Below are 24,877 nucleotides of genomic sequence, written 5' to 3'. Positions count from 1 at the left end.
CATCCAGTGTAACTCCCCCAAGAAGGCATCCAATGTAATCCCCCCCCAAGAAATAATTCAGTGTAACCCCCCCAAGAAGGCAGCCAGTGTAACCCCCCCCAAGAAGGTATCCAGTGTAACCCCCCAAGAAGGCATCCAGTGTAACCCCCCCAAGAAGGCATCCAGTGTAACCCCCCCAAGAAGGCATCCAGTGTAACCCACCCGAAGAAAGCATCCAGTGTAACCCCTCCCAAGAAGGCATCCAGTGTAACCCCTCCCAAGAAAGCATCCAGTGTAACTCCCCCCCCCCCCCCCCAAGAAAGCATCCAGTGTAACTCCCCCAAGAAGGCATCCAGTGTACCCCCCCCAAGAAGGTATCCAGTGTAAACCCCCCCCCCAAGAAGGCATCCAATGTAATCCCCCCAAGAAGGCATCCAGTGTAACCGAACCCCAAGAAGGCATCCAGTGTAACACCCCCCCCCCTCAAGAAAGCATCCAGTGTAACCCCCCGAAGAAAGCATCCAGTGTAACCCCCCGAAGAAGGCATCCAGTGTAACCCCCCCAAGAAAGTATCCAGTGTAACCCCCCTCCCCCAGAAAGCATCCAGTGTAACCCCTCCCCAAGAAGGCATCCAGGGTATCTACACATAAATCCTGACACAATAAACAGTTCCATGCCGATTTCCCATAACTTTCTTTCTTATTGTCTGTCTTTAGCTGAAGGCCCTGGATGAGCAATCTGTAGTTGGGAGGATTTCTAAACAATGGTCTGGAATGGTGAAGGAGTATTTCACAGACGCTGACAACTTTGGCGTTCTGTTCCCAATGGACCTCGATGTGAAAATCAAAGCCGTTGTTCTTGGTGCCCTCTTCCTTATTGTGAGTATTATTATATTGTGTTATTTATTTTTCCTGGGGGGGGGGTGAGTTGTGATCAGTGGTATTTTTTAGCAATCCGCAACTTGTGTCCAATGGAAAGAACTGGAATAGACTTTGTTTTATTAAAGACTGTAAATCTACCTAAACTGCCCTCTGAAATACAAACTCATTGATGCTGGATGTAGGTAAATGATTAAAGTGGTTAGATGAACATAGTACAGTAGTCTATAAGAGAGAAAAGAGGGGAATCAACAAGAAAATAAGGGCTAAAGGCCCCGGTACACGCAGCGACGTATATATAACGATATATCGCCGGGGTCACGGATTCTGTGACGCACATCCGGCATAGTTAGTGACGTCGTTGCGTGTGACACCAACGAGCGGACGTTAATGATGAAAAATACTCACCAAATCGTCCAACGTTGACACGTCGTTCATTTTCAAAAAATCGTTGATTGTTGAGGACACAGGTTCTTCGTCGTTCCCGAGGCAGCACACATCGCTATGTGTGACACCTCGGGAACTACGAACTACAGCTTACCTGCAGCCGCTGGCATTGAGGAAGGAAGGAGGTGGGCAGGATGTTACGGCCGCTCATCTCCGCCCCTCCGCTTCTATTGGGCGGCTGCTTAGTGACGCAGCTGTGATGCCGCACGAACCGCCCCTTTAGAAAGAAGGCGGTTTTCCGGCCACAGCGACGTCGGTAGGCAGGTAAGTACGTGTGACGGCTCCTAACGATGTTGTACGCCACGGGCAGCAATTTGCACATGTCGCACAACCGACGAGGGCGGGTGCTTTCACCAGCGACATCGCTAGCATGTCGCTGCGTGTAAAGCCCCCTTTAGACCAGGACACAAAGTGACACTACCCCAGCTGATGGATATTTATATTTTCCATGTCCACTGCCCCCCATAACAGGATGCCACACATAAAACTGGCACCACTGTCACATCCACCACATATATCAACAATGTCCCTGCCCGCAATGTTTCCCACTGTGTCTTTTGCCTCCAACAACCTGAAAAGTACTCAGACCATGGACAGAAGCCCCTAGGTGGACCGATATGTGTGGAACATGCTTCATGGACAAATCTGATGTTTGGTGAATCATCACACAAGCAGCAGTCACAGGGGAAAGACAAAGGGGTGAAAATCATGAGACCACAATACGAAACCTCATTGCTTCAGGATGGAAATGGGGGGAAAAGGAGATAGTGACTTGAAAATAAGCAGCTCTGTAATCTATCTTATCAGACAAATCTGCGTCTTTCTCTGTCAGAATGGATCTGATATTATCAAAGTTCTAAATTCTGATGGGAAATCTGTGTTCAGTGAAGACTTTCCCATTACTGAGATAGGAGATGAGAGCTGCTACTAATGAGATTCAATGATGGAGGGAGGAGCTAGAGGCAGAGGGAGGAGCTAGAGGCAGAGGGAGGAGCTAGAGGCAGAGGCAGGAGCTAGAGGCAGAGGGAGGAGCTAGAGGCAGAGCTCCGCCCCATTCTCCTATCTACATGGAATTTCATCAGTACAGCTCTCATCTCCTATCTCAGTAATGAGAAAGTCTTCATTAAATACAGATTTTGATAATGACTGATCAATTCTGGCAGAGAAAGAAGCAGATTTCCCTGATCAGGTATATTACAAAGTTGCTTATTTTCCTATGTACTATTGATTTATCAAATAAAATTAAAACGACGGTTACGCTGTAAATCTCTGGACTCTTCAGTTTTGCCGCTTCTGCTAATATGCTTGATTGTACAGCGAGACAAGTGATCACAGTTATGGTGATGTAACAGGAAACCACAGCTGTAACTTGGCAAGGTGGATAAAAATGTGACATCCTGTAGTAAGGCAGAGCTTCATCTGTGGTTGGGGGTTATGTCCTTCGAAATAGGCTCTGTTCATACACAATAATGAATCTAAATGAGTGTCTCTTGTAGCACATCCATAGGTTCTCTTTACATTACAATGGATCTCTCAGGTTTCCATTTGGTTATAGTTCAGCTGATAGTGAAAAAAAATCTGTAACTGAAATTCTTGAACGATGTCATATCTTCTATTGTTTTTGGGAGCTAATTTTCAATTTTTTTAATTATATAGGCTTGTTATCATTACACACTGGGCTGGGCTGGTTCTTGCACGCTGTAATTGTGTGATCTGCACAGTGACAGCGCGTTCTGTGTTGCTGGCTTATATCAGTAAAACTGGCAACACGGAGCAGCATGCACTGTTAGGCTTATGTGCGCACGCTGCGTTTTTTTGTGACCACAAAATGCAGCGTTTTGTGCATTTTTGGCCGCAAAAAAACGCACAAACGCACCCGCTGTAAAAACGCATAAAAAACATGCGCTTTTGTTGCTGTGTTTTTTCCAATGCATTGCTTGGGTGAAAAACGCTGGCCAAAATGCAGAAATAATTGACATGTTACATCTTTTTGGTCACCACAAAAATGCACCTAAAACAAAACTGCACTGTGCGGACAGCAAAAATGAAAACTCAGAGACTTTGCGGGGGAAGTAAAGTCATGCAGTTTTTAGACCAAAAACGCACCCATAAAACACGCAAAAACGCATCGTGCGCACATAGCCTTAGGGCAGCTTTGCACGTTGCAACATCACACGTGCGATTTCGGTGGGGTCAAATCGAAAGTGACGCACATCCGCCGTCACTTTCGACATCGTAGTGTGTAAATCCTAGATGATATGATTAACGAGCGCAAAAGCGTCGTTATCATATCATTGGTGTAGGCTCCGACTTTTTCAAAATTACGCTGCCGCGACAGGTACGATGTAGTTCCTCGTTCCTGCGGCAGCACACATCGCTGTGTATGAAGCCGCAGGAGCGAGGAACATCACCTTACCTGCCGTCAGTGGCTATACGGAAGGAAGAAGGTGGGCGGGATGTTTACATCCTGCTCATCTTCGCCCCTCCGCTTTGATTTGGCCGCCTGCCGTGTGATGTCGCTCTGACGTTGTACGACCCGCCCCCTTAGGAAGGAGGTGGGACGCCGGCCAGAGCGACGTCGCAGGACAGGTGAGTGCATGTGAAGCTGGCGTAGCAATAATGTTCGCTACGCCAGGAATCACAAGATATCGCTGCTGCGACAGGGGCGGGGACTATCACGTGCGACATCGCAGCATCGGCTTGCAATGTCGCAATGTGCAAAGCCCACCTTAGTGTGCAGTATCACAGTACCCAGCGGCATTCAGAGACCAGCACAGCCCCTGGAAGTGATGTCACTGCTCGGACAACCCTTTCACATTTTGAGTGTTTGCCCCTTTTAAAATGAAAACACATACTCCTCTCCAATTCCGATCCACTGTTTCTAGCATTCACTTTTCTGGGGCTAATATGATGATGATGTGTACCGCCCCGCACTCGGCTGCAGCCAAGCCACTCTGTTCCGGGCTTCGCTCTGAAAGGGCATGCTGGCGCTTTTGGTGGGGGTTAGGTAGGTGCACGGCTGGAGCCGCGCTTGAGTTTGTGACGCCAACCACGGGATGTGGTGAAGGTGTAGACACCACCGCTGCAGTTACGGGGCACCCGGGGGAGATGGTAGTGCAGCAAGATGTTAACCCCTCCGTGGGCAGGGATGATGGCCCCCATAACCCGTTGGGGGGGTAGCTGGGCGGTGCGCGGCCGGGTGGCACTCTTGTACTCACTGTTATTGACACACACAAGTCTCTGGTAAACAAAGTTGATGGTGATCGGTGCCCGCAGCCGGCTGTGTCTTTTCCCCCACCCGGTTTGGTGGTCTTTGCCTTTCTCCTGCACCGTGTAGTGTATGTGTAGACTGCCTGCACTTCAGCGACGGGAGTCCGCTCCCCGGCTGTGTGTATGTCAGGAGAGCCAGTTTGCCCGCAGACGCTGGCCCGTGGGATCTCTCTGCCTGTGTGGTGGCTTTCTATCCCCCTCGGTGGGCTGTTGTCTTCAGTCGGGACTTGGGTGAGAAAGGACCTATAGTCCAGACCGCAATTAGTTAATTAACTCTGTCCAGTGGATTCTGGACCTCGTTTCAGGGTCTGAGTACCCCCCCTGTGTGCTCCGGTTTCAGAGTCGGTTCCCCGGGTCGGTACCGGCGGGCCACTACCCTGTCCCGGTCCACCACGGTTCCACCGAGCCATCTTCCCGGCTCCTGCAGGCTAAGACCACCGTATGCCTCCTAGCCAACGGTGCCCGGGCTCCAACCCCGGCACCTATCAGACTCCTTCACTCCTCTTCACTCCTCAAAACGATCTGCCTGTTTCCTGTCTCAGGCCCTCTGGACTCCTTGCTGGGCGTGCCCCACCGCCTGGCTCCGCCCCCCTGGTGTGCTCATCAAACTTTGAGGGAGGTGACTAGGTGTAGTGCGGGGGTCTACCTGTGACTACCTGGCTAGTCCAGGGCGTCACAGATGCATCACACGAGCCCCGCGCCCAGTTAACGCTGGTTTCACTCTTCGCACCTTTTGGACGTAATCAAACCTCAATAGGAGGTGAGAGAGCAGCCGCAGCTCACTTCATCTTGGTGTTTGATTTTATCTGAAGCTGAAGGCGGGAAGAGTGAAGTTGGCGCTGATTGGGTGCAGAGCTCATGGGATGTAACAAATTACCTTGTGCCCCGGGAGAACAGAATGGTGCCAGCACTGGACTGGAGTACAACAGGACAAACACTCATATTGTGAAGAGGTTGTCCAAGTAGTGGACACTCCCTTTAATTTCTAAAGAACGGCTGAAAATTTTAAAAGCAATAGGGCAAAAAGTAAACAAGCCGTATCTGACAATCACCTTCCAAGACAATGAAAATAACCCTTTCATTTAGTCGGCCTGCTAGTGTGTAATTCTCCATAGTGAAGCTCCATCCACAGTCCACTGCTCAGTGATTGTACATTGCCACCCAGTGGTTGTCTAGTTCTTAGCACCTCCTTTCACTTCATATCTCACTGAATATCTGCACCTCGCCATGTAACACATAGAGAAGACCTTTCACCAGATTTTACGTGTTGAACTGGACACTTGAAGTAATACTGGCTGCAGACCAGTATAAAATGGTTTTGTTTGTTTTTAATCCCGTCTCTCATTGCAGCGATATTAGCTAAGCATTGGCACCTAATGAGTTCACTTTAGTTTTGTCTAAGTGGATATGGTCCCTGGGGGCCAGTACTTCATCTCCTTTGTGAGTTTCTATCTGATATCTCCCACTAGGAGTAACAAGAGTTAACTTATTAGGTGCCAAATACTTTGATATTTGATCCACAACAGAGAGACAAATCTAATATATAGAGCTGAGTGTATGTATGTGTGTGTATGTGTGTATGTCCGCTAAAGGAATCCGCACCGTCACATTTACAATCACGAAATTTTGCACAGACGCCTCATGTGACCCAGGGAGCGTCGTAGACTATGTTTTGACAAAAAAAATGTAACCCCGTGCTTTACAGTTAAGGCCCAGTCACACACGACTTACCAGCGATCCCGAAAACGATGCGACCTGATAGGGATCGCTGGTAAGTCGCTGGGAGGTCGCAGGTGAGATGTCACACAGTCAGATCTTACCAGCGATGCAGGAACAATACAGGTCGCAGTAGCGACCTGTATAACGATCTCAGCAGTCACTGTGACCCTGTCACACAGTGTCAAACACAGCGATGTGTCCTGCCCAGCAGGACATCGCCTTTGGAGAAAATGGCCTGGACCATTCTGCAACGACTAGCAATCTCACAGCAGGGGCCTGATCGCTGGTAGGTGTCACACATAACGAGATCGCTAACGGGATCGCTACTGCGTCACCAAACGGTGACTCAGCTGCGATCTCGCTAGCGATCCCGTTATGTGTGACAGTACCTTTTAGTTTCTAAAATCCTGCCGCCATTAAACTGAATGCAGGTGGGAGCTATAGGTTATTAATAGCAACTGTCAGTGGTTGCTATGGGAACAAAATCTACTGTTAGTTGAAGTTATGCGTGAGGCTATATGATGTCGGTGGAGAGATGGATAGAGAGACAGAAAAAGACAGACAGAGACACAGACAGAGACAGCCCGGGCAAAGAGACAGCCCGGGCAAAGAGACAGCCCGGGCAAAGAGACAGCCCGGGCAAAGAGACAGCCCGGGCAAAGAGACAGCCCGGGCAAAGAGACAGCCCGGGCAAAGAGACAGCCCGGGCAAAGAGACAGACATAGAGACAGACATAGAGACAGACATAGAGACAGACATAGAGATGGAGACCGATAGACTGATACAAATACAGACCGATAGAAATAGTCAGACAGAGCCATAGACACATACAGACAAGGAAAGAGACAGACAGAGAGACACACAGACCGAGACTGGGAGAGAGACAGTTACTATCCCGGGCAATGCCCGGGTACTACAGCTAGTACAAAATAAAACAAAAATGTGTTACTCCATTCTGCAGCCACTATTATATTGTGTTACCCCAGCTGTTCGGTATTTATCTCTTCCGTGTCCGCTGATCTCCATGGCAGTAGGCCACACAGAACACTGGCACCACATCAGAGACAGTCACATCTGCCACATTTATCAATGCCGTGTTTCTTATTGTGTCTTCTGACTCTGACAACTTGAAAACTACAGAGAACGTGGACAGGAGCCCCTAGGAGGGCCGATATCTGTGGAACATGCTTCAGTGGACACAGTATCTGGTGTTCGGTGAATCATCAGACAAGCTGTAGTCACAGTAGGGGTGAAATCATTAGACCACAATACGAAACGTCATTGATTCAGGATGTAAATGGTGGTAAATGAAATAGTGACCTGACTGCAGTGCTGTACGAGCATTCCCAAGAATACAAAGGACATGTGCTGACAAAAACAATGTCGCTCTGTGCACAGATCAATCTATTCCTGATATTTCTGTACACATATTAAATGCAGTCTGCCTGTGTAAGGTCAGTAACTATAACAAAATACCCCAATTTAATTTATTAAAATAACTTTATTATTTATTCACTAAAAGAACACCCACAAACGCAGTACAAAGGAGCATCAATAAAGGCATCAAGTTACCCACTTTACATAGGTATTTCAATTTTTATATCAGTTGATGGAAGGCCAAAAACCTCATAAAACTCTTCCCATCAGATCCCCACTCCAAAGGAAGATATAACATACACTGCACTGGTCGCGTGAAATCATGCAATAAGACCAAAGGTGGATGAATGTAAGGAGAAAGGGAGTAAAAGACAGAATTAGTTATATTTAGTAAGATGGATCATATCAAGACTGTAATTGTAGCATCATATATTCAAACACACCAACAGATTGAACAAAAAGTCCCTTAATTGGCTTCCACCATTGATCAGAGTAAATGATACCTCAGATCCCCCACAGATAAAATATTCCCACAAAGGCTACTCCTCCTCAAATCAAATGGACATTCACCGGTATCCACACTTAAAATATCAAATAATCATTACATCCCTAGTGGGTACCAGTGAATATCCAAAAACCAGAAGACCAGCACTTTTGTTATGTAGACATTAACAAGTATTCCAACAGGTGCAGATGCAATAATTACACCCGTTGGTCTAAGTTAATTAAAGCCAACCAAGCTGTAGTTATTATTAGTCCGGAACAAATGTTAGTCCATGTTAGTAAAATTCAAGCTCTTGATGAACATATCCTGAATATCTCACATATCCACTCTGAATTTGAATAAGTTCCAGGAATTTCTTCAGGGGATTGGTAGGATTAGATGGTTTGTTAGTTCCAGATATCCATTATTTCCCTTTATTTCTTTTCGACACATGCAGCATGCCTGGCCCGCAATAATCAAAAATCCAATCAATCCTTCACCTCGATGCGTTTCCCCCCCTGGTTAATTAATCAAGGGGTTCAGGAGGACTTTAAGGCTATGTTCACACGTTGCGTTTTTTACCGCGTTTCTGCAGCGTTTTTGGCAGCAGCGTTTTTGGGCAAAAAGGCATGCGTTTTTGTTTTCCAGCAAAGTCTATGGGAAAAGCAGAAATCCTGTCTGCACTTTGCTTTTTTTTCTGCAGCGTTTAATTTGCATATTTGTGGTCAAAAACCATGCTGAAAAAGAAGCAGCATGTCAGTTGTTTTTGCCATTTCTGCAGCGTTTCCTTAACATTGGAGTCAATGAGAAATGGCAAAACGCAACCAAAAGCACAATTCCTGCGTTTTACATGCTTTTTACCTGCTTTTCAACTGCGTTTTTGGCTCCAAAAACGCATGCTTTTCTGGCCAAAAAGTAATGGATTCTAATGTTCCTTTACACACACACAATAACCGAAAATTTAAATGTAAAAAAATAATAAATTTTAGCTATTTTTCTGTTAAAATGTGCATAACCACTATTATTACATTAAAATTGATAATTTACCATATAATTTTATTAAGTTAATTTTATACTTTTTTTCTCTTTTTTTATTCTTTTTGACTAATTCAACTTTATTTCTCAGTGTCTTGATCTCAAAAACGCATCTGCAGAAACGCAGGTGAAAACGCAGGTAAAAAGCGCTAAAAACGCACTAAAAACGCGGTAAAAACGCATGCGTTTTTAGCGCTAAAAAATGGTCAAAAGCCATTTGGTCAAAAACCAAGGGAAGGAAAACGTGCAGAATAAACTGCAGGTACACCGACGCAACGTGCGGACATAGCCTAATACAGATATTCATGAGTGTGCCAAATTCCCATACTTCATTGGGATTTATAAGAATAGAGACACAACATCTCAAATTGTGTGTTCCATTGGCAAATACACAAAGATCCCTTTACAAGAAAAATCTATATTCAACCTGGACTACCTTTGCAGTGGCCAAACATCCCTGCAGTAGTAAAGGTAAATACTTACAAATAGATAAACAGGGGATAAATTATCCAAATTTTCCTCCCCCACCATAGGAAGTGTGGCCAACATGATAACACGTAGATTATTTAATTCCTGTCCTAATCATATATAAATAAAGTAATCCTATGAAAATCCCCATCAGGACAAAGAGCCACCAAGGCCATCATAGTGGGTAAACAAAGAAGCATTAATACATTAGTCAAGTAACCAAATTCCACTTAAGGCCGCTTTACACATTGCTACATCGCTCAAGCGATCTAGTTGGGGTCACGGAATTTGTGACGCACATCCGGCCGCTGTAGTGATGCCGTTGCATGTGACACCTATGAGCGATTTTGCATCGTTGCAAAAACGTGCAAAATCGCTCATCGGTGACATGGGGGTCCATTCTCTAATATCGTTGCTGCAGCAGTAACGAAGTTGTTCCTCGTTCCTGCGGCAGCACACATCGGTACGTGTGACACCACAGAAACAAGGAACCTCTCTTTACCTGCCTCCCGCCCGCAATGCGGAAGGAAGGTGGGCGGGATGTTCGTCCCGCTCATCTCCGCCCCTCCGCTTCTATTGGGCGGCGGTTCAGTGACGCAACTGTGGCGTTTCGCCGGTCACAGCGACGTTGCAGGGCAGGTAAGTAGTGTGACGGGTCTGGGCGATGTTGTGCGCCACGGGCAGCGATTTGCCCATGTCGCACAACTGATGGGGGCGGTTACCCACGCTAGCGAGATCGGTACCGATATCGCAGAGTGTAAAGTGACCTTTACCCTAAACACTCCTGATAAGTTTTTGAAGTAAGCCTAACACCCGATAAGGACATTTTCCAGGGGTCAAGCTCATCAACTGATATAAACATTGTAATACCTATGTAAAGTGGGTAACTTGATGCCTTTATTGATGCTCCTTTGTACTGCGTTTGTATGTGTTCTTTTAGTGAATAAATAATAAAGTTATTTTAATAAAATAAATTCGGGCATTTTGTTATATTTACTGTCCCAGACCCCAAAGTCAATCTGATTATACCATTTAAACTGTGTGAGGCCAGATTTAAAATTCCAGAGCAGCGGTGTTAAATAACCGCTGGTCTGGTATTTGTTTGCCAATTGGCAGTTGTTTAATAGTCTGTTTAGAGATGCAAACCGCGTTAAATATGTTAACAGAGCAATCTGTAGAAGCACATTCTGTGAGACTGACATTGTTGTCACCAGCACAGGTCCTGTTTACACACAGTGATGTGCTGGTGAGATCGATAATCTTTTAAACGGAATCTGTCACCAGGCTTTTGCCACCTAATCTGAGAGGAGCATAGTATAGAGACAGATACCCTGATTCCAGCAATGGGTCACCTACTTGGCTGCTTGGTGTAGTTTTGATAAAATCACTGTTTAATCAGCAGCAGATTATCATTAGAGGACTACTTATCCTGTTGCCAGGTATTCCAGCATAGTCATGAGCTCTGTATAACTGCTAGACCTGCAGCAGAGAAAACATTGATTTTATCAAGATAACAGCAAACAGCTCAGTAAGTGTCACTGCCCCTACATTATGCTACTTTCAGATGTGGTAGCATAAACCTGGTGACAGATTTCCCTTTAAGCAAGCCAAGTGATAATTTTGAGATTGGCAGCCTGTTCACATTGCCCGATTATCAAGAAACGAGCAATCTTGGGATTAATTGTGCAGTGTGAATGCACCTTAAGGCTATGTGTCCACGGTAGAATGTACCTGCGGATTTTTCTGCATGAAAATTCGCGACTTTCGCGGTAAATCCGCACCTTATTTTTGCCGCGGATTTACCGCGAATTTGTCGCGGATTTTGATGCGGATTTTTTTTTTTCCCCATTCTATACCCAAAATCCGCACCAAAATCCGCAACAATAATTGACATGCTGCAGATTTTTCCGGATCAAAATCCGCGGCAAATGCGCCGCGGAAAAATCCGCAGCATGGACACAGCATTTCCAAAATGCCATTGAAATGGCTTGGAAGTGCCGCTGCTGCAGATTTTCGGAAAATCCGCGGTAAATCCGCAGCGTGGGCACATAGCCTAAGGCCGCTTTACACGCTGCTCCTTCCTTCTGCATTGCCAGCGGCCGCAGGTAAGGTGAGGTTCCTCGTTTCAGCGGTGTCACACGTAGCGACGTGTGCTGCCTCAGGAACGACGAACTACATCGTCCAAGCAGCAGCAACGATAATTGGGAAGGGGGGTGATGTCACTGATGAGCGATTTTGAACGTTTTTGCGACGATTCAAAATCGCTCATAGGTGTCACACACAACGACATCGCTAACACGGCCGGATGTGCGTCACAAATTCCGTGACCCCAACGAGATCGCTTTAGCGATGTAGTAGCGTATAAAGCGGGCTTTAGTCTATTAAAAATCTACTGATCCCCAAACATGTAGCTGATCAGTAGTTTTTTCATTCTGGCAATTGGGCAGTGTAAGCCCAGCCTCTATCAGGATAAAGTGATGACATATTACTAGGGTTTAAAGTGTAACTATTGTTTAATTTTTATTTCATAAATCTATAGTATACATGAAAATAAGCAACTTTGTAATATATCTTATCAGACAAATCTGCTTTTCTTCTGTCAGAATTGATCAGTCATTATCAAAAAAATTCTCAGTTCTGAGGTAAAATCAGTGAAGATTTTCCCATTACTGAGATAGGAGATGACAGTTGTCACTGACGTTTAATTGTCCGTGTTTCTGGTACATGTGGGGTGCATTTCCACACATACCGGAGACCCAGAGACATGTAGACCCATTAAAATCAATGAGTTTGCTGACATGTCTGTGTTTTGACCCGTGTGTTCATGTGCTCCACTCTGCGACCTGTACATTTTTGGCCGGCAGCATGGATGTCACATGCACCGCACATTGATGTGACATGTACCTGAGGACACTCATTCACTAAAATTACCGTAAATTGATTTTTATACTTACCTGTCTCTGGCTCTGCTGTCTCTGGCTATGCTGTCTTTGCTGCTGCTGTTTCTGGCGCTGCCGTTGCATTTGTGTCCTGCTCATTATGCCTCGTGAATATTCACTGCACTGACTGTGGACACGGAAGTAATTATGACAGCAGAGACAGGTCAGTATAGAAGTTCATGCTGTCTGTGGGCTATCCAGATGTCACACGGATAGCACACTGAGAACACAAATAAGGACACACGGACAGCCATATGGACCTGCACCACGGACCGTCACACGTGTGTTTAATGTACGGACCTGTGAAGGGGGCCTACAGTGCATTTAGCCTGCTTTCACACATTTTTTAAACATGCATCATGAACGTTTTTTTAACGCAAAAACGGATCCAGTGCAAATGCGTTTTCATTTCAATGCATTTGCAATGGACTCACGTCAACATGCGTTCACATGCGTTTGCGTGCGTTAGGCCCGTTTCACACGTCAGTGAAAAACACTGACGTTTTTCACTGGCGTGTAAAACACGCACATGTCCCTCCGTGTGCCGTGAATTACGGCACACGTGGGTTGTCTAAGTGCAATCCGGGCTCCGTTCTCCGTGGCCCGTGATTGCACTTAGAAATCAACTCACCTGTGCCTGCTCCCGCTCTCCATGGTGCTGATCGCTCCTACGGTGCAGCATCCGGCCGGCGCTGACCCCCGCAGCAGCTGCTTCCGGGTCGGCTGTGTTGTGCATCATGAATATGCGCGACAGTAATGAGCCGGCTCAGAAGCAGCAAGCAGAACGGGCTGCAGAGCGCGCCGCTGAATCCGGGTGAGTTTTTTATTTTAAAAGCACGATTTTTTTCTGGCACGTGTTTCACGGACCACACCACTGCGTGGTCCGTGGGACATCAGTGATGCCAGAAAAAAATGGACATGTCTCCGTGCGGCAATCACGGACACGCGTGAACGCTGCACGGAGACATGGTCAGTGAAACATCACTGACGTGTGAGCAGACCCATTCATTATCCCCTCCCTCTCTCCTCCTCTCTCTCTCCCCCGCCTGAGAGCGGCGGACGCTCGTAACCAAGGTAAATATCGGGTAACCAAGCAAAGCGCTTCGCTTAGTTACCTGATGTTTACCTTGGTTACGTGTGCAGGGAGCAGGCAGCCCGGCTCCTAGCAGCTACGGACGCTCATAACCAAGGTAAATATCGGGTATCCAAGCAAAGTACTTCGCTTAGTTACCCGATGTTTACCTTGGTTACCAGCGTCTGCAGCTGTCAGATGCCGGCTCCCAGTCTATCACGTTCAGTTCCCCTCACTCCCGATCACATGACTTCAATGCCCGGCCATAAACTTCTAGTGGCAGGATCCTGCAAAATAACACATGTGTTTGCATGCATTTTTCTTTGTAAAAACAGGATCCACTTTTACAGCAAAAAAACGTTCATGACGCATATTAAAAAAACGTAGTGTGAAAGCAGCCTAACACTGCACTATTAATCCAAAGATTGCTCGTTTTCTCTATAAAGAAAATCTGCACAGAACACTCAGTATAGCCGCAAGAGAAATTGACTGTAAAAAAAAAAAAAAGGCACAGTGGGCAGGAGATTTCTATACATCTCATCCACTCTGCTGCAACTATAAGACACTGCATTGATGCAGCAAAACTACACAGCGTCAAAAACTCATCATTGGAACGTAGCGTAACAGTTAATTTCCCTGATCACTAGATGACACTAACTTTTCTTTGTTTTCTACAGGATTTCATGTTTTTTGAAAAGTCTGGAAAAAACAATTAAAATGTGAAGATGGATTGGATACAACAGAAAAAATCCCTTTAGAAGAAGTTGCTCTGTTTTATTTTTTTATGTATATTTTATTTTTCTCAAATTTTTAAATATGCTATTGAAATGTTATAGTTTTGTTTTTTGTATATTTTTAAGTCACACTCAGGTGTTGGATTCATAGTAGCCTGTGTGTTTTGACCTTTTTAGCTTTCATCTACCAGTAAAAAAAAATGGGGGCAGAATATCATAGCTGTGCATGGGTTTTTCTGGTGCTGTCAATGTCGCTGGAGCCATTGTGATGTTAGAATGATTTTACTAAACCATATTGAGCCAAATAACACATTTCTGTAACATATGGGGCACATTTAAATTTCCTGTAATGTTCATTTCCATTGTGCTTCTGGATTGCTCTCTGCTGACGACACTTTGGCCTTAATCTATCAAGACTGCCGTGAAAGGTGCGCTGGAGTTAGGGTATGTGCGCACGTTGCTTTTTACCTGCTTTTTTGCTGCTTTTTCTTCTGCGCTGTTTAATGCCAAAATGGATGTGTTCTTCTATTCAAGCAAAGTCTATGGGAATTTGGGTTTCTTGTTCACACTATGTTGTTCAAAATGCTGCCTTTTTGTGGCAGAACTTTGGTCAAAAACTCAGCTTTGCAGTGCAAAACCCAAATGGCAAAAACAATTGACATGTTGCTTCTTTGAAAAGCTGAGTTTTTGACCAAAGTTCTGCCTCAAAAAGGCAGCATTTTGAACAACATAGTGTGAACAAGAAACCCAAATTCCCATAGACTTTGCTTGAATAGAAGAACACATCCATTTTGGCATTAAACAGCGCAGAAGAAAAAGAAGGTAAAAAGCAACGTGCGCACATACCCTAAGCTGCGCCAAATTCATCAAGAAGCGCATACTTCGAAGGGCAAATAATGATGAATGGGCATCATGCCTCTTCCCGCACCAGCTCCCCCACTAACCGGGTGTAAAAATGCCAAAAGTTACAACCCCGAGTTGAACATTAGAAGGTGTTTTATCATAATTCTTGCAAAAAACTTCTTGATGAATCCAGTGGTTTAATGCTAATGATTCTTATACTGTATATAATGTGTGAAATGTACAAAACCTTGCTTGTTTTATTATAAAATTTGACACTTATGCAATTTAATATTTGTCATTTCAATTATCTCTTTTTTTTATTAAGACCTTTGCCTTTAAGTGAAAAGTCTACCTCTCATAAACAAATGTATAATTAATGTAATGTTTAAGATCTGGGCATTAAATAAAACATAGTTTTTTTAATTTCTTGACATCCCTGTGCCAAAAATATCAATGTAATGTATAAAAACTGTGCACTGTACATTAGATTTGTGCCAATGTTTAAGTAGTATGTTCACGGTCAGACACAAGTATACATTCATTAGGCCACGTGCACACGTTGAGTATTTGGTGAGTTTTTTTTACCTCCAGTATTTGTAAGATCACAGGTGCAGAATGCCTTTAAAACAACCACCCCCAGCCTATTACCACAGGAGGGGGAGGTTGCTGGCAAAATAATTGCACACAAAGATCCAATATAGGGCGTCAGTCACACAGACTCGTGCAATGCACAGTGTCCAGGCAAAGCCTATTGATCACGCCCTTCTATTAGATCAGGCGGGCTGCCCAGCACCTAGGTGCACTGGCACAGTGGACAGACATCCCAGAAGACCGGCTGCATCCTGCAAAACTGTGCGATAATAAATGATAAAATTGATAATAAAAGTGAGGTATTGGTCATATTTTGGCCATAATATATAAGCTCGTAACCCAAACGTCAAGGGTCCCCACGCTTACGAGTTCCTAACCACATCAAAAAAGCTCATCATAGGACATTTAGTATAATTTCATAGAAAAAACTCACCAAAAATAAAGCCAAACCATAAACTGGTCAGATAGTTGGAAAAGCACATGCAAGGCATGCAAGGCATTCTGCACCTGTGATCTTTTAACCTTTATCATGGGGGGACCGTATGCATCTTGCATGTGCTTTTGCAACTATCTGACCAGTTTATGGTTTGGCTTTATTTTTGGTGAGTTTTTTCTATGAAATTATACTAAATGTCCTATGATGAGCTTTTTTCTCCAGTATTTGTAAGGCAAAAACCAGGAGGAAAAATATAATAGACACACAAGCACCACGTCTGCATTTCTTACCCACTTCTCGTTTTGGCTACAAAAAACTGAAGTATAAAACTCACTAAATACTCACATGTGCACAGGAGAAAAGTCAGGGCTCAAACAATCACAATTTAGTATAGTATTTGAGTTTTTTTTTATCTTTTTGGAGTAAAGGGTGCTTTACACGCTGCGACATCGCTAGCGATTGCTAGCGATGTCGAGTGCGATAGCACCCGCCCCCGTCGTTCGTGCAGCATTTGGTGCTTGCTGCGGCAGCGTGACACGAACATACCTTGTCAGCGACATCGCTGTGACCGCCAAACAATCCCTCCCTCAAGGGGGAGGTGCGTTCGGCGTCATAGTGACGTCACTGCGGCGTCACTAAGCAGCCGGCCAATAGAAGCGGAGGGGCGGAGATGAGCGGGACGTAACATCCTGCCCACCTCCTTCCTTCCTCCCTCATTGCCGGTGGACGCAGGTAAGGAGATGTTCCTCGTTCCTGCGGTGTCACATGTAGCGATGTGTGATGCCGTAGGAACGACGAACAACATCGTACCTGTGGCAGCAGAGATATTAAGGAAAGGAGAGACGTGTCAACGATCACCGGTTTTGAATGATTTTGCAATCGTTGCTCCTTGGTGTCGCACGCTGCGATGTCGCTACCGGCGCCGGATGTGCGTCACTAACGACATGACCCCGACAATACATCAGAAGCGATGTCGCAGCGTGTAAAGCACACTTAAGTCTTGATACTGAATACCAATTGATGCCTCAAAAATGCCCTGTTTTAACAAATATCCGCCCTCATTCTTTGTGCTAGCTCTCATATTTGTGAGGAAAACCTGTTTTAAAGATTACTCACCTGGTAATTAACCAATGCTGTGACAATGAAACATGGAGTTTTACACAAAACGCTGTTCAAATTGCAGATTCTGACACTCTGCCCTATGGTTTCCTTGGTGTTTCTGATCTACACAGGCAGATTTGTGTATTGAACAGCAGTGTGCTCAGTCATAGACGGGATAACAAGAGTAAGCATCTGCTAGCTTGCTTATTAAGCTTCTGGGATCACATGTTGTAAGGAAGCCTATCACATCTGCTCCTCACATACTCAGGTTAAAGGAGACCCTCCACCCATGCCGACTGTAGTTTCTGCTGTGATGTCCCAGATTTTTTAGAGAAAGAGTTGCTTTATGTTTGATGTTTTGGAGTTACCCGTCGTCTTGTCGTTTTCACCCTGCTCTTGTTTTCTACCTAATCTCTTATATGTTTGTGTGTCCATGCTGTGTAACACAGTTTTGGTTTTCTCTGTTTGACTATTTCTGTGGGTTAAATCATACTCCTGTCTTGGCCCCCCCTGGGGGAGGTGGAGGTGGTATAAGATCAGGCTGGGTGTACCGCTCCGCGGCCTCGGCTGCGGCCGCCGAGCCGCTCGGATCCGTGCTCGCCTTCTACGGGTGGTGGCCGATGGTCACGTCACTCTGCAAGGGGGTTGGCGTTACACACGGGGGATGCGGGTATTTGGTTTTGGGATGATTGTTTGTGACGCCACCCACGGGTTGTGGTGATGGTGGACACCACCGCTGCGGTAAAGGTACGGAGACTCCCGGGAGAGATGTAGTGGCGCAACTAGGTGTTGACTCCTCCGTGGGTAGGGGATGTTGGTCCCGCGGCCCGGTCGGGCTGTGGGGAGGGGTGCAGGGCGCAGTGTTGCGGTGCAGCGTGGTGCGGTGCCTGATGGCACTGTTGTACTCACAATTAAACCACATAGAGTCACTGGTAAACCAAACGGAGGAATGAACGGGGCCCGCAGCCAACTGCAGCTTCCTAGTCAGGTTGGCAATGTCCGCCTTTCTCCTGCACCTGTGTTTGTAGTGTGACCACTGTGCCTGGGCACTGGTTGTCCGCTCCCCGGCGTGAATGTGTCGTAGGAGCCCCTGTTGCCCGCAGACGCCGGCCCTTGGATCTCTGGCCTCTGGTGGTGGCTACTATCCGGACGGGTTGGTCTGTTGCCTTAATCGGGACATTGGTGGGAATGGACCCCTGAGGTCCAGACCGCAATCAGTTAATCTGCCTATGGTGGTGGCATATAGCCTAGTCGGGGTCTGAGTACCCTGCCTGGTGATCCGGTATCCAGTTAGATCCCCGCTTTGGTTCCGGCGGGCCACTACCCTGTCCCAGTCCCTTATGGTTCCGCTGGTCGTATTCCCGGTCTCCTGCAGGCGACCACTGCCATCTGCCTGCTTGACTGTTTGAACCTTCTGTCTGCAGTGACTCACTGTCTGAACTCGACTGTCTCTGTTTCCTCCCTCAGGCCAGCAGACTCCTCGGGGGGGGGGGGGGGGTCGTGTCTTTCCGCCTGACTCCGCCCACCTGGTGTGCCTGTCTAACCCTGAGAAAGGCAATCAGGTCTTTGTGGTTGACTGATGGTACCTTTCTAGTGTGGGGGTGTATGTGGTGAGTGTTGTGACCTGTGACCCCTGAGGTCTAGGGCGTCACACTGGGCAAGAGCAGGGCCAGGAAGGAGGCTCAGACATTCCCCCCATTAGGGGTATCTCTGAGACTAGGGATAGCCCTGGGCTCCCTAGTCTGAGGATCAACTAAGGAGCCCCGGTTTCCTGATACTCGTCACACATATTCTCCATCGTCTATACCACTGGTCTCCCATTAGGACCTTCAGAGCCACATATGGTTTGCAACCCCCTACTTTGTGTCCAGCCTAATGAATCCTGACCATTTGTACTTGCTACACCATAGCATCCACATACACATTATTACCAACCTACCCTATGCCCCAAGTCAGTACTAATTTAGGCAGTGTAATGGCATTGTATTCAGTATCAAGATTCATAACTTTAATTCATAATTTACTGTTTCTCCATGTTAAAGATTTTCTTAAAATCATAAATAGGTAAAATAGCAAAGTGCTTATAAAAACAACCAGCTATGCAATTTACTTCTCATTAAAAATCCTCTCAGTTCTCAGGGGATTCTTGACTTCTTTAGTTTACTGCTCATTCCCTAGGTTACCGGCCTCCCTTGCAGTCTATGGGCCGCTTTGCACGCTGCGACATCGCTAGCAATTGCTAGCGATGTCTAGCGCGATAGCACCCGCCCCCGTCGTATGGCCGATATGTGGTGATCGCTGCTGTAGCGAACATTATCGCTACTGCAGCATCACACGCACATACCTGCTCTGTGACGTCGCTGTGACTGCCGAACAATCCCTCCCTCAAGGTGGAGGTGCGTTCGGCGTCACCGCAACGTTACTAAGCGGCTGGCCAATAGAAGCGGAGGGGCGGAGATGAGCGTGCACAGTTTGGGCCACTAGAGCAACCATGTGATTGGCCTGAACTATCAGTGTTCTGGGTCACATCGTCCTTGGTGGTCATGACTCTGGGAGGCTGAGGAACTGTGCGCTCTTGAAGAAAGAACATGAGAAGAAACCTTTTTATGTGCAAACAAATTTAACTTAAATGTAATATGCCTGTAAAACTTTATAATAGTGTTTTAATGATTTTTAATTGTTTTTTTTATTTTTGTAAGTCAAACTTTCCTATGAAATGTATACCAAAGTAAGCTCGTCTGTGTGGAGCATATGGCCTTTCCAAAAACATTTTCTGGAATATTGTTAATTGTGTTCTTGCTATTAGAAGGCTAATCTTCTATTCTTATTCAGGGATCAGCTACCTTTTTTTAGAATGGTGGAATTGTTTTGAAGGGAACCTGTCACTGGAAAAGTTCTGTTACCCAGCAGATATGGGGTTAAACTGCAGGTTAATAGCATTCTGAACCTGCCCGATGCCTGCACATAAAACCATACTGCTGGGAGGAATTTAAGTTTAATCCTCCCAGCAGTGTTCCGTTTCAGTCATGGAGGCGGCACCGTCTTGGGTTTAGTTACCGCTCTGTGTATGGCGAGCAACAGCTGTAACTGCGCCCCTCGCACTGACTGATAGCCTCCTCTAATGCTGAACCGGCTGTCAGCCAGTGCGAGGGGCGGTTACTGCTGCCGATGTCCATACGCAGAGTGGTGACTCAATTGGCACCGCCCCCATGACTGAAACCTGAACGCTACCGGGAGGATTACAGTTTATTTCCACCCAGCAGCGGGATTTAATGTGCAGGCGGGGGCAGGTCCAAAATGCTATTAGCCTGCAGAATAACCCCATATATGCAGATTAATAGCATTTTTCCACATGACCGGTTCCATTTAAGCATTTGATTATAAATCATAATCTTTTGAAAAAGTCACTTAATTGAATTTTTAAAAGACGTTTTCTTGTATTGTATACATCACTTTATATGTGTAATGCATTGAGTGACAAAACGCCTTCGTGCAGCTGTCACCTACAACAGCATCACTATGTTAATGAATAATTGTCATTACACTCCTGGACATACAGTAAAATGGTGAGCATTTATTTCATTTTAATATTGTTTTTTTGTAAATAATTTTTAACCATTAAATGCATTCACGTGTCGTGCAGATGTAATATGTTATATAAAGATACTGTTATTCCATTTTTCTTCAATCTATTGTTTGTATTATATTCATAGTCAAGTAGTGATTGTTGTAAAATTAGAGTAGCAATGCATGGTACAATATCTGATAAGATTAGATGATTCAACCAAGGCACAGTCTTAGGAAACACTGTATGAAACCCAGACTGCCACTTAGTACAAAGCCAATCAAACGTCATTCAGCTTCTGAGTATGGAGAATTGATGGTCCCCTCACTGTGCAGGTGTTATCAGGCCTGCCTGGAGCTTCTGCCTGACCTAGGGTCCTGTACCCCATTGGTGTGTAGGTCACTCCTGTCAGTGCATCTGCTCATGTTCACTGTCACTGCTAGACTGACTACAGTCTTCCTGACTGTCCACTGTCTGACTGTCCACCATCTACTCCTCCCTCTACTCTTCCCTCCTGGTCAAGTAGTGGACTGGACTGGCTCCACCTCTAGGCGGCCATTTATTGGTCCAACCCTAAACTGGTACCATTCTATGGGGGAATATTAGGGAAAAACAGGGATTTTCTGGAGTGTTTGATGTTACCGGCACTGGTCTTCTGGTTCCCTATGGGGTAGGCTCTGCATCCTGGTGAGGGATGCAGTACCTTGTAGCTCCCTGATGGCTTCAGGGGCGCTACATTCACATGTCTCATTCCATTGTCCAAGTACTGGTTTGTAAATAAGGAATAACGTTTGGAACACCATTCTAAGTCTAAACTGGGTGCAAAAACCTAAAAAAACATCACTATGGGGAGATAAGGTATGCACACCAGTGACAATGTAAGGGGAATACATGTAATAGCAGAAACTGCTGTGTGAATACTGACTTGAAAAATCCAATAGCTATATGAAGAGTGAAAATGTGAAAAATGGAATCTGCATTACTGCCATGAATATATGAATAAAGAGAAATTTAGCTACTGAATTGATCAATGCAATAGAGCCCCAACACTACGCCAAAGTATTTCTCTACGTTGGGGTCCCTAGCTTGTGTGTGTCCTCTCATGCAGTTAAAAAACTTACCGTGTATGGGAAGCTGAGACCCAGGCTATTTATGCGTATGATGTGGATTGGCAATAGGTGTGGTTGGGGAGGGTTCACAAACGAAAAACTACTAACAAATAAATGGCACAATGTCATTATATGATGCACATGTGACGTCACGCTAGGCTAGAAGCTCCACTGATGTTATTAGGTAAGAGGTGGTACTCTCGCTCTCGTATAACGGTCACAGAACACTGTCATGGCTGATGTAATCGGAAGTGCGAATCGATTCACACCAACTCTAGTAGCGATATCTGCTCACTCTCTAATTTTACAAAACCCTTATTAAACCATTTAATTACATTGGCTAAGAACAATTACACATCTGCCTAGAGTTTGACAGTGGCATAACTCCTTTGGCAGATCAATGTATTTCTGTTATTTCTCATAACTTATCTGGTAAAGCGCCTTAGGTTTATTTTAAACCAGTGAGATGATGTTATGGCGCTAAACAGAAACCAGTTAATGACAAATTTAGCTTTGTCAATTCTTTACTGATTCAAAAGCCTTTTCTGTTTGCTGTACTTTTTCAATCACTTAAAGGATATCGGTCACCAGGTTTTTTCAACCCAATAAGTGAGCAGCATATTGTAAGGGCAGAGATCACGATTCCAGTGATGTGTCACTTACTGGGCTGCTTGTCAGTTTGCTGAAATTGAATTTACCACTGACTGATTATCTCTGTATAACTCCGCCCACACCACTGATTGGCAGCTCTCTGCCTATGTACAGTGTATACGGAAAACTGCTAACCTGGTGACAGATTCCCTTTAGAGAGAGTCTGTAAAGCCAAAATTACATTATGAATTAAGCACATAATTGCTTGAGAAGAAGCATATCTGTAGTTCCAAACTCCATGAGTTACTATTCAAGAAAATAATTGATTAAGTAATATGCAAGTTAAGTGCAAAGTGCTCCATGGCTGGTTCACGGCACCACTCCTCAGTCAATCTGGCCACTTGGATCTTGATTTCTAGCCTGAGTGATGGCAGCGCTATCAATCAATGAACAACAGAAAAGTTAGGCTGCCAGACTGTGGACCGCCTATGGTGCACTAAACAACTAATTTGCATATTACTTCAACGATTGTCTTTTTAAAAAGTAGCCCACTGATTTTGCAACAACAGGCATGCTTCTTTTCAGGGGTAGCTGCCCTATGTGGACATGTGCTTACTTTGTAGAATAATTATACCCTTGAAGTACATTTCCTTCAGTATTTTTATCCTGTGGAATGTGAAGTGCCTAAAGAATATGTATGTCCATCTTTTTATTCACCAAGTACAAATAATTTTACAATATATTGAAGCATTTTATCTCTATAATCTGTGTAGAAGTATAAAATAAGTGCGTTACACTTTGTATAAAGTATATCATATAATATTCAAATAAATGTTAGTATTTTAATTGAAACTGTGTAAATGGTGTCTGTTGTTGCACCCATAACACAGCATGTGCCACAACCTCTATTGGTCATTCTCTGTAGCTAAAAGACAGTGGCTGTGTAATGATGGACACAATCTATTTATGGTGTATGGAATATTTTGTGTTGCAGAAGCATTAGATGCTGTTGGTTCAATTGCAATTATACGTTGGTATAGCATAAATTAAAGGGCAATTCTGCGTGCTGTGTTTTATGAACTAGTCAGTAGAATTGGAGCTCCCCTCTGAACTGTCCAGTTGGACTAACCCTGTCCAAAAAGTATGGGAGTTATAGGGTATTGGTGTGCACTCAGCTAGAGTGTGGTTTCATTAGAGGTGCTAGTGTGGGGTCAATAGTCCCAGAACGTATTATATAATAGACACTGCACTCTCTTGTTGATAAAATGAAGACAAAAAGTTTTTTTCTTTGCAAAAAAGTGATTTATTTGATGGCGACAAAAGGTGGTGGACGTTTCGGCCCAACGGCCTTTATCATGTCTAGTCGCTGTGAAGTGAGAAATAAAGAAAGGACTTTTCCTTGCCTGAACTGCCCTGCTTGCTCTAATGTGATCAAGGGTGACCACTTTTCACATCCTAGATCTGGCAAGTCATTTCCGATACGAGACTACTTCACCTGTCAAAGCAACTTTGTTGTGTACATCATCAACAAGGGTTAAATCGAGAAATAGATTGGTTATTGTAATATGATGATCATATTTTAACTTTCTTATTCTATCCTTTCCAGAAGCCTTGATGAACTTCACCTCTCCTTCTCCTTTCCTCCACCCTTGCATATATGGTAACGTATACCCTCCGTCCCTTGAACACCCCCCAAACCATTCCTCCCCCCCCCTTTTGTTCTCTCCCTTTTTCCTCAATTACTTATCTGTAACTATATCCCAGGTAACTATATCCCATACCAATGTTTTAACTACTCTGTATACTATGACATCCTTTTGTTCCTATGATTATCCATCTTGTATGGTAAACTTTGGTAGTACGGGACCCTTACTTAGAGCAATGTACAATTTATATGTCTATCCTTAACACATTCCATTTCAGACTAAAAAAATCCTCCTCCAACGTGGGACTCAGGAATTTATCATATATATGTATATATAATGTGTGCCTATATGCCTTATAAATTATGCTCTATGTAATCTATACCTCTTTTTTCATATATCCCTAATACATATAATGGACCTTTTGAGACTCTTTTCTCCTTTCCTCTAGCTATTCTGCCAAACAGCAGCATTTTCCTATATAACACATTGCAATACCCATCACTTTCAATGATTACGGTAATGTACCTCATACTCAGTGGATTACAGCTGTCTCCACTGCACGTGCGTTTAGTCTGTGGCCACTTCCTGCTTTA

General features: G+C 44.9%; 1 protein-coding gene across 4 annotated transcripts in view; it reads left to right on the top strand.

Moving 5' to 3' along the window:
- Nucleotides 1–14,905, top strand: part of LOC142295513 (phospholipid scramblase 2-like) — a 113,416-nt gene extending 98,511 nt beyond the window's left edge. For all 4 annotated transcript variants that reach the window (XM_075338612.1, XM_075338614.1, XM_075338616.1 and 1 more), the window contains 2 exons: nucleotides 696–857; nucleotides 14,346–14,905. In XM_075338612.1, coding sequence (XP_075194727.1) covers nucleotides 696–857; nucleotides 14,346–14,384 — 201 coding nt within the window. In that variant the 3' untranslated portion in view covers nucleotides 14,385–14,905. The remainder of the gene's footprint in view (nucleotides 1–695; nucleotides 858–14,345) is intronic.
- Nucleotides 14,906–24,877: the final 9,972 nt, after the last annotated feature.

The sequence above is a fragment of the Anomaloglossus baeobatrachus genome, chromosome 3 (genome assembly GCF_048569485.1).
Source record: "Anomaloglossus baeobatrachus isolate aAnoBae1 chromosome 3, aAnoBae1.hap1, whole genome shotgun sequence".
In the NCBI taxonomy this organism is placed as follows: Eukaryota; Metazoa; Chordata; class Amphibia; order Anura; family Aromobatidae; genus Anomaloglossus; species Anomaloglossus baeobatrachus.
Note: the sequence above shows the minus strand (reverse complement) of the source record. Positions and strands in the feature narration are given on the sequence as shown.